General features: G+C 40.4%; 3 protein-coding genes across 5 annotated transcripts in view; 1 reads left to right on the top strand and 2 right to left on the bottom strand.

Annotated features, from left to right (window-relative positions):
- Positions 1 to 1,005: 1,005 nt before the first annotated feature.
- Positions 1,006 to 5,081, bottom strand: LOC117748111. The gene is made up of 7 exons (XM_034557738.1): positions 4,971 to 5,081; positions 4,127 to 4,356; positions 3,979 to 4,054; positions 2,780 to 3,019; positions 2,569 to 2,685; positions 1,988 to 2,062; positions 1,006 to 1,693 (listed from the first exon to the last, which is right to left on the bottom strand). Exons 1-7 carry the CDS (start codon positions 4,999 to 5,001, stop codon positions 1,650 to 1,652), a joined length of 813 nt encoding a protein of 270 aa, XP_034413629.1. The 5' UTR covers positions 5,002 to 5,081; the 3' UTR covers positions 1,006 to 1,649.
- A 1,239-nt stretch (positions 5,082 to 6,320) lies between these two features.
- tmem185 (transmembrane protein 185) lies at positions 6,321 to 10,525 on the top strand. The gene is made up of 7 exons (XM_034556892.1): positions 6,321 to 6,555; positions 7,215 to 7,391; positions 7,746 to 7,953; positions 8,099 to 8,182; positions 8,648 to 8,824; positions 9,359 to 9,482; positions 9,647 to 10,525. Exons 1-7 carry the CDS (start codon positions 6,518 to 6,520, stop codon positions 9,895 to 9,897), a joined length of 1,059 nt encoding a protein of 352 aa, XP_034412783.1. The 5' UTR covers positions 6,321 to 6,517; the 3' UTR covers positions 9,898 to 10,525.
- mus81 (MUS81 structure-specific endonuclease subunit) overlaps positions 10,097 to 10,789 on the bottom strand; it is a 9,640-nt gene continuing 8,947 nt past the window's right edge. For all 3 annotated transcript variants that reach the window (XM_034556820.1, XM_034556823.1, XM_034556822.1), the window contains exon 17: positions 10,097 to 10,789. This exon is cut by the window's right edge and continues 863 nt beyond it. The gene's annotated coding sequence lies outside the window, so the exon portion shown is untranslated.

The raw sequence follows: 10,789 nt of genomic DNA, 5'->3' as shown, positions 1-10,789 counted from the left end.
CTGCAGGTGATTTTAGTTGAAAAAGACGAATGTGAACAAATAAATAGTTTCAAGTAAAAGGAATACTAATAATATACATTTACAGAAATACAATATGACACCGTGATCAATATAATGATACAAATCCGCTTTGTTTTTGAGTATCTTATGACACAGTTGTGTCTCTCTATATGATTATAGTGGTTTAGATCAAAATGCCCACTAGGTGGCGCGAGTGTCTCCCTTTGAGGACGACTCATCAGAGATCTGCAGAGCTGGAAATTGCATCGATTTGTAGTTGCACCTGAAGGCATCACTACTTCCCTGTGCATTGAGGTTGCTCCTCTAACCAGTTGCTGCTTGTGTTTTCACACATATTCTGCACATTTAAAGGGAGCGCTTAACAAAGAATCTAAAATACACATTTTTCTTATTTATGAATCTAGATCGTTTGGGCGTGTATTGATATTGTTGGAAGAAAAGACGAGCTCTGTGGATTATTATATATTTAATCATCTGGGCTGAACTTCCCCCTTTAAACATCTTCTGTCGTCTTCAGTTTTGAATGTTTGTACTTATCGATACTTGCTCCTAAACGTTATCAATATCAGAAAAATAGTTCACTTTGGTTGTTTGAATTGATCCGTCACAGATTGTAAAAGTAAATCAAAAAGATGAATTAGAAATATTATATATTCATTGTCTGGAAATAATCCCATTGGTTTAACCCACACAGTGATGACTCAACCATCCAGTCTCAGTCACATACAAGCGTCTATATAAGTATATATAAGCGTCTTTTAGTGTCTAGAATTATTATTATTACTATTATTATTATTATTATTATACAGAGAACCTGTGTAGACTGTAGGAGGAAACTGGACACTGTTGAGGGAGCTGGCAAAAGTCCAAAAAAAACACATCATCAGGTGAGAAAAAACTAAATCTCACGTGCGATTTGACAGTGATTTCGAGACATTTTGTTAAAAAAATAAATAATAATAAATAAATAAAAAGACAGAAACGTATGAGGAATTGTGTTGTATTTGTTGGATTGAGAACTTTAATGTCTTGCTATAGCTTCCATGTGGACGTCTAACTCATGGGGCCAGAAAACAAAAACAAGAGTATTCCCCAAAAATGTCATATTCCCCCTCTTTTGATTAAAATTAAAAATGATATGTTAACACGAAGCAGATCCTAAACACACATTTAAACACAGTGATGTGAACGCAACCGGGAACAGTAATTAATTTAAAAGAAAACAGTTTCTGTTCCTCAGGTGTGAGATCATAGCAGAAACATAACACGCAGACATTAATAAAGTGGGGTGCATCATCAGCATAAGGATTGACGTGTGTTCAAGGCTATAACAAAGAGGTTAAACTGAGCTCTCCCTTTTATTGCTTTAAAGGTTAAACGGTAGACATATTTCAAGGATATTTATAATAAGAGACTTAAAAAATACAAATAAAACCTGTGCAGGTGGAGAAATAAAAAATAAAAATAAATTTGAAAAAGCTGAGGTGAATTTCTTACAATTTGCAGCAAAGTGTGGGGAAGAAAAAAGTTTAAAAAAAAACTGTAATCCAACAGACATCGAATATTTCTTCAGCTTCATACGTAAGAGTATGAAACGTCAACACTGGTTCTGTTTCCCATCAGGTGCTTCATGGTTTGAGTGTTGAGTAGAAGGTTGATGAATTATGCATTTCTGAGAAACACACACAACCACACACACACACACACACACACACACACACAAAGCATTAAAACACTACATTTTGGTTTAAATGGTGTTTTAAATGTAGCAAAAAGTAACTTGTGAGTAAAGCTTTGAAAATAAATGCGGCGAACTACAAAGTGCGATATCTAATAATATAATGTGTCTGTAGTTCAAACGTTTTTTTTTCTCATTTTTGTCCCGTTATTATTATTTATTCTTTGTACATTTATTATACAAAATGGCTAAAGTGGCCTACAATGTGTTCGTATCAGTGTGGGTTACCTCCGGCCTTCTTTGGTGGCACATTCTGCGGCATAATGGACACGTCCGTGTACGACACGCCCGAGTTGATTTTACCTGAAGATTACAAATTACAAATTACAGATTACAAATTACAGATTACAAATTACAGATTACAAATTACAAATTACAGATTACAAATTACAAATTACAAATTACAGATTACAAATTACAAATTACGAATTACAAATGCCGATTGGAAATACTGTAAAAATATGTTCCATGAGCCCGAATCAGAGAATCTTTTTATGTGTTTCCTTTTATATACAATAAATTGTTAATAGCATTGGTTTAAAAACGTATTTCAACCTGAAGACAACATAAACTGACAATATGTCAACATGTAAACAACAACAATCCACACATACTGTAAATGTTAATGGACAAAACACCATTCGATGTCACCCAGTGCAACATTGTGTCATATTGATGTGTTTTTTAATCGTTTTGGGACATCAGAGGGAGAAGGTACATTACATTTAATTCAACCATCAGGCTTTGACTTAAAATGTGTGTTTTCCGGTGCTAAAATGTCATTCTGCTGGGCATGAAGACGGGCTGACCTTTGCGGTTCCTCCAGAAGCGCAGCAGCATCGCGGAGGCCAGCATGAGGCAGACGGCCACCACAGGAAGTGGAACGCATGCAAAAGGGAAACGAGAAGATTCAGCAGGTCGGCTGGCTAGAACACAACAAATGCGGTTGGGGGGAGGGAGGGGGGTTATATCTCTAATGAACATGCCTATCTCCTCAAAGCCTCCCTCTCATTGGCTCACCTCTGACAGCCAGCCAGCTGGCTCGCGACTCTCCGACTCCGAGGATGTTGCACGTGTAGAGACCTTCGTGGGACTTCGAAACACTGCGGATGGTCATGTGTCCCGTCGGGCCGACGAGGACGCCGTCTTTATAGAATTGGACGAGATCGGAGGAGGACGAATTCTGGCTGGTGCAGCGGAGAGTCACAGGTTGTCCCTCCTGCACGGGGAGGACAGGACTCTCCAGGATCACAGAGCCTCCTGAATATGACAGGAAAGGTCGGGGAATTGGGGTTTCAAGGTCAAGGAGCTTTAAAGCTGCAAATCCAGATTACGTGGAGCAGCAACTTGGCGGATTGTACGTTTTATGTGTTTTTTTTGTACAGATTAAATGAGCTTCAGTGTTTGGGTATTTTGTTACTTCCAGATAGAACCACAAGCTAACTGTTTCCACCTGCTTCCAGTCTTTGTGCTAAGCTAAGCTAACAAGCTAGGCAAACAAGGAAAACAAGAGTATTTGCCAAACTTCCCTCCAGCTATGTGGCGGCGTGTCCCTGAACGTCACATGGTTGACGAGACAATTTAGTAAGTAATTTAGGGTACAAAAACGTCAACAATCTTTGTGCGTGTCATTTTACAACATAGTCTGTACTAAATACATACGTGTGAATATAGAAGGTGACTTTGTATGAAAAGTGGGTAAAACAAACCCAGGACTTTAAAGTTAGAGAAAAAAGGCTATTTTTTAAAGAATCCTCCTCGTTCCTACTATATAGGGGTTTTCAACAAACATTTAAAATTCTAATACATATTAGAATAAAAGAAGAACAAAAAAATGAAAATATGAAATTTGTTTGTTTTTTAAAGCCCAACCATGATGTTGTTCTAAAAAACTAAATGGCTGTGTAGCCATCGAGCTAACTGTGTGTCGGTTTCAGGGTAATAAAGTGGCGTAAATTAACCTAAAATGCTATATTTATAAACCCTCCCATTAAAGATCAGGTTGGTGCAGAGGCTCCAATCAATACTCCAACGATGGCACACACCCAAAAAAAAAAAAGACAATATAAATGCAGCTTGTTTTTAAGTGTTTCAACAGTTGATGAATGCTCTGCTTATTTTAGAGGCCGTGGTGAACCAGACCGTGTGCATGTCGAGGGTCTGCATGTTTCCTGTGGGTGATATTTCTGCGTGGTGTATAGTTTTCGTCTTGAACCCACCGGTCACCGTGATGTTGACGGCACGGCCGCACCCTCCGACCCCTCCGACCCCTCCGGCCCCTCCGACCCCTCCGACCCCTCCGACCCCTCCGACCCCTCCGACCCCTCCGACCCCTCCGACCCCTCCGACCCCTCCGGCCCCTCCGACCCCTCCGACCCCTCCGGCCCCTCCGACCTCGCACCAGTACGCCCCGGTGTCGAACGTGTGGAGGTCGCTGATGAAGCAGTGGGACTTGTTTCTTTTCCCCCAGCTCACGGAGCACTCTTCGCTCACGTGCAGGGTCGTGTTCCTCTTCACGCTCCCCGCCTCCGCACAGCTCAGCGCCACCGACTCGTACATGAAGAACTGGGATCTGTTGGGGACGACTGTCATGGAGGCTGAAAGAGAGACGGGGGTCAGATCCAGACGTTCACTTTTAAAGTGTTTGTGGCTTCTTGTGGTTCCGATGAATCCATCGTTACGAAACCGCTCTCTGCGATTGCCGGAAGGGTCACGAGAGGTCATTTCGTTGAGTTTATTTACCATTAATAACTTGCACCATAAGCCCCAACGTCAACGCCGTTTTACCTCTTCACAGGTTTGCAGCTGCACAGCGTGACATGCAGCAGCTGCTTCTGAACCGCGACCGTAAGTGTGAACTAATATATAAGAAATATAAGGCTGCAAACGATGCTTCTTAAAAAAAGGGGTAAAATAGTTTCATGTTGGCCAGATGGTTTTTCTCCTTCAATTAATTTAATTGCCATTTCAACATATTTATTTTCTGAAAACCCTATACTAAATAATACTGGAGTAATATGTGCAGGCATTTAGTAGAAATATAAACACTTTTGGAAACTGTATTCTAGTTTAAATGTATTTTTAACCATGCAGATGACTGCTTGTTGATCCAGAAGACAGTAATGCAATAAAATAATAGATAATAGATTCAATAAAATGTTTCAAATGTAAAAGCAGATGCTCCTCATCACATAATACTCTCAGTACTCACCGACAATAGTGCAGAGTGTTGTTATCTCCATGCTCGACTGATTGTTTGTGCAGGATGTTTGTGCGCATCGCACTTTAAAACCACACGTCTTGCTTCATTCAACCAGATGACCTAAAATGTGTTTCTGTGCAAAAAAAAAGTGTTTTCGAGGTTATTGTTGCTCGAACCCAGATATTTATTTTGTACCAAATAGTAATTTAATTGAGTTATAAAATTACATTTATGTGAACGTGCACCTTTTTCACTGCACTCACCAATTTTGGATTAGCACTATTAAAAACTATTATTTTTTGTTTTGTTTTTTGTGCATTTGATTACTTTTAAATGTGCGAGAGTATAATATCAGCTTGTTATATATATATATATATATATATATATATATATATATATATATATATATATATATATATATCATCTTGTTAAGCACATATTGGTATTTGGAAATGTAACATTTCTGGATTAGTTGAAGTTCACACAACAATTTTATGGATATATATATATATATATATATATATATATTATATTCATATATATTATATTTATGTTTATTTATATATATTATCTATATATATTATCTATATATTATATTATATTTATATGTATATATATTATATATATATATATTATATTTATATACATATTATATATAGTTATATAGTACTGATTTTGACTCATTGCCATTTTACATAATTATTTACATAAGAATATATTGTTTTTTAGGGTTATAATAGGAATAGATAAGTCTTCCTTTCATGTCATCAAAATATACACCTGGCTCAAAAAGAATAAACGTGAAGAAGACAATACACAACTACCTAAAACCGTGAAATCAGCACGTGCAGACACGCCCAGTCCAGTGTGTCCAAATATATATATATAATATATATATTTGGACACACTGGACTCAAGAGTTCAATAATCAATACAGGTAAATGTGAATACTGTGGGCAAGAAGAAACACACAATCATGTAATATATATATATATATATATATATATATATATATATATATATATATATATAAACTATATTGTCATAAATCAGAATAGTTTATTGGCAAAGTACGTTGCACATACAAGGAATTCGACTGTGAAAGGTGCATAACAATAAACATAGACAGAGAATAAAACAAAAAACATGAGATAAAGACAGATAAAAGCAGTTTGATCTGATCTATATTCTTAAAAAAAAAAAAAAAATCACGAAATGAGTGTTATCGATTACTTATTGTTGAATATTGGAAACCTAAAGCCACTGTGAATCACATTCCAAACCACCTGGTGGCGGTACAGCGCCACCTTCGCCAATAGACACAGACGAAGAAGAAGAAGAAGAGGAAGCGGAAGAAGAAGAAGCGCAGTGATGTAACTTCCGGCGGTTAAAAAAAAAACAAAAAAAAACACAACAACAAAAATGAGCCGCAATGAAGCCGAACCGAGAAAGCTCAGCTAACGCCGAAATTAACATGTGTAACGTTCAAGTTCGTCGGTGAATTACTGAACGGCACCGTGAACTAATGCGGGCTCGTCCGTCAGCTATTCTACACCATGAATTTAAGAGGACTCTTTCAGGACTTCAACCCCAGGTACGACACTTCGACCCGAACGAAAAGAACAACGGTTATTTTTAACACGCGTGGACAGGCGGCGAGTTTTTAAAAATGCCGTCTGTTTTTAATATATTAATTGCAGCTAAAGCGACGAGAAAGTATCAGGCTGAAAAACGAGGGCCTCGCTAGGTACGAGCTAGCTAGCTAGGTTAGGTTAGCCGTGACGTCATGAAGATTTATAGGCCATGAACGCACCAGATTTATAATAATATAAACGGTAAAGGAGGACGACTAATACAATAAAAAGGTTTACAATTAGAACATTAAGATTTCTAACAATATTGGACAATTCGTAGACTAAAGTATTAATCAATGTTTTATATATATATATATACATTATTGTACAGCTCTAGTCTTTCTAAAGTCAATTTTCCAACCTCTTTTTTTCATCTATTTTTCACTTTCTTAAATGCAGCCAAGGATACTTTTATCCGTCACCCTTTGACAGTTAACTTTTTATGTTCTCCCGCTTTTTCTCATATTTGGACACTGATTACCACACGTGTCAGTTTGCATGCTTCCAAATGTGAGAGAATTGCCATTGCAGGTCCTCATTGTAAATGAGAACTGGTTCTCAATTGACTTAAAATAAATATATAAATCTCACCTGTCGAACGTGTTTCTCTCTGTTGCAGTAAGTTCCTGATCTACTCCTGCCTGCTGCTCTTCTCCGTGCTGCTGTCCTTGAGGCTGGATGGAGTCATCCAGTGGAGCTACTGGGCCGTGTTCACCCCGATATGGCTGTGGAAGCTGCTGGTCATCATCGGGGCCTCCGTCGGCACCGGAGTCTGGGCACACAACCCCCAGTACAGGTAGACTCTCTCACATGTGGCTTCGTGGTCATCGGTCGGGTATCAATGGGTCAACTGTGGTTGTCTGTGATTAAGGCCAACATGGTCGCTCGATTGATTGTTCATGGTCACATTAGTGCCAGGCGTTATGATAAAACATCAGTATTTTCTTTGAGAATGTGGCAGTTTTACAGTATATCGTGGTATTTTTATTTATTTGTTGCTTTTATATAGGTTTATTCTACAGTTAGGGTTACATCGAATACATAAAACATTCTGAAACTATATTTCCACATGATTTAAAGTCTTCTATTTCTTTAATGTATTACTCTACGCATGTGCCACGACTAAATGTGACGGTGGTTTCTCTCGTAGGGCCGAAGGGGAGACGTGTGTGGAGTTCAAAGCCATGCTGATCGCCGTGGGGCTCCACGTCCTGCTGCTGATGTTCGAGGTGTTGGTGTGCGACCGCGTGGCGAGGGGGAACTACTCCTGGCTCCTGGTCTTCATGCCGCTCTTCTTCGTGTCGCCCGTCTCCGTGGCGGCGTGCGTCTGGGGGTTCAGACACGACCGCTCCCTCGAGGTGAGGAGTCCGATAACGAGGACAATCGCTCTTGAGAAAATCACTTGTAATCGGCGGCCTAGATGGGTTTTGAGTTGTGTCTATTTTCAAGCTTCTTTATTCGAGGGAGAAGAAGTGACTCCTGCTTTGCTCTTCCTCTCCTCAGCTGGAGGTGCTGTGTTCCGTTAACATCCTCCAGTTCATCTTCATCGCTCTGAGGCTGCACCGGATCATCATTTGGCCTTGGCTGGTGAGACGCGCCAACGCACTCTTAATCAAATTATCACTCTACGCGTTCACGAGTTACATTCCAGCGCTGCAGATTGATATCTCGTTCTTCGTACATTCACCCGTGTGCTGTACTCGAATACAATGTTTGCGGTATTTGAACTACACACGTGAGTATCGCTCGGTTTCCGCTACCTAGTGCTTCTATTTGTGCGTATTTACACGTCAACTTTATAATAATATAAAGTTTTGCATAATGAGAACGTTTTACTTTTTGTTCCTTTTTCAGTAAATTCTGATGCTTGTGCGGTTACTTAAGTTACACGTGCAATAAAGTACTTATACTTGTGAATAGAGTATTTCTACACCAGAGTCTCTTTTGGAAAACCTCGTTTTACTGCAGCAGGGTCTGCCAGTCTAAGAGCAGTCCTGGTCCTGGTCCTGGTCCTGGTTCTCCTCCTTTTTAATGGGCCCTGGTGTGCTGCAGGTGGTGTGTGTCCCGCTGTGGATCCTGATGTCCTTCCTGTGCCTCGTGGTCCTCTACTACATCATCTGGTCCGTCCTCTTCCTCCGCTCCATCGACATCATCGCCGAGCAACGGCGGACTCACATCACCATGGCGATCAGTTGGATGACCATCGTCGTGCCCCTTCTCACTTTTGAGGCGAGTTCTTTCTTTTAAAGTTTTTAAGGTATTTAATTTGGTTTGTGTAACAAAAGTTATGATTCTAAATTAAAACTTTTCTAATTCCTTGAACAAATATATAAATTAAGTCCAAACAGACCAATTAGATTATTAAAGTTATTGTGCTTATATCACTAAATTAAAATAGGAAAGTTGTATCTAAATGAGCCTTTCTTGCCCTCTGCTGGCCAAATGTTGTTTTTCTTTTACATTTTTTTATTTTGAAATCAGTGTAAACTGCATACAGAACATTTTGAATACCTCAAATGTTCAATTTATTTAGGGTTAATGAGTGAAAATAAAGACTAACTTGTACAACACCAATTTCTTAAGTGATTTTCATGCAATTGCCTTGCAATAAAAATCGATCTTTCATCATCACTGCCTCAAAAATACTCCTGTCTGTTTCACACGTACCTCCTGTGTGTGTGTGTGTGTGCACGTACATCCACACACACACAGCTTTGTGCACGTTTGCCGTCCAAAGACTTAACGTTCCCGTGTGTCCTTCAGATCCTTCTGGTGCACAAGCTGGACGGCCACAACAGTCTGAGCTACGTGTGCGTGTTCGTCCCGCTGTGGCTCTCCCTTCTCACGCTCATGGCCACCACCTTTGGCCAGAAGGGGGGGAACCACTGTGAGTATCCAGCACCGCCAGCTCCACTGTCGGCATTGCACAATACTGGACAGATTCCATAAATTGTTGTTTTAGTCATTTACACACAAAACATCAGAAAATAGGGTCAAAATACCCCAAATACTTATTTTTTTAAAATTCTCCTGTCCTCTTCTTCTTGTTAGGGTGGTTCGGGATCCGTAAGGACTTCTGCCACTTCCTGTTGGAGCTCCTCCCCTTCCTCCGAGAGTACGGCAACGTGTCCTACGACCTCCAGCACAGCGAGGACCCCGAGGCGGTCGAGGACATGCCCGTTCCCGAGCCGCCGCCGAAGATCGCCCCCATGTTCCACAAGAAGACCGGCGTGGTGATCACGCAGAGCCCCGGGAAATACTTTGTCCCGCCCCCTAAACTCTGCATCGACATGCCCGACTAAGTGTCCATCAGAGGGGACCGCTGAGGACACTCGTTTGGTTCCCCCTCCCCCTCCCCTAAACGCTGCATCACTATGGCTGTCTAGAGACGATGATCAATGGATCCCCATGTCGGCTGTTTATTCCTAAAGTAAAGACCGCCCTGCCTAACTCTTTGTTTTTCACCGTGTTGCTTACGATGGATTATTTTTTTTGGGGGGGGGGGGGGGGGGGGGTTGAAACCCTGAACACAAGTGTCTCCGATCTAAAATTATTTAGGTTGACGCGACCGCTGAGACAAATCAGAAGAGCTGGATGGTCAGGATGGGAGCCAATGGAGACTCCAGCTGGAACAATGAACTCACATTTAACCGGAACAGTTGGAGAAAAACGAGGGCGGTGGAGGTTAAAGGGTTCGGGAGGAGATCTGCATGGAGAGGTGGAGCGCTGACGGAGCGATGCGACCGACACCTTTGAGTCCCGTCTCACTTGTCAGGTGTTTGTTGTTGTTGTTGTAAATAGCATAAGTTGTCACGTCGGGGGGACCATGGTGGAAAGTTTGAGCTGTACAAAAAAACAACAAAAGGAAACAATCATCCACTTTTTTTTCCTTTTTTTTTAATTAAACATACGAGACATTCTTAAATTGAATACCACAAATTTAAGATTCTCAATATACTTTTCTTGTTTTTATGAAGTGATTATCCAAACGTTACGTTTGTGAATACCGTACCGCCCGACTTCACGTCGTGAGCATATCTTAGAAAAATGTAAATGTATTTTTAATGCACACAAGCCACAAGCATTTCCAAATTCTATACACATCGGCTTCACTGGGCTCATACGAGAGGAGAGGAGATCCCCTGTAGTGTGCACATTGACAGATTTAATCAATTTACTCCAAAAGAAGCTAAA

This window comes from Cyclopterus lumpus, chromosome 18, assembly GCF_009769545.1.
Source record: "Cyclopterus lumpus isolate fCycLum1 chromosome 18, fCycLum1.pri, whole genome shotgun sequence".
NCBI lineage: Eukaryota > Metazoa > Chordata > Actinopteri > Perciformes > Cyclopteridae > Cyclopterus > Cyclopterus lumpus.
The sequence above is the reverse complement of the archived record's forward strand: the minus strand, read 5'-3'. Positions and strand labels throughout refer to the sequence as shown.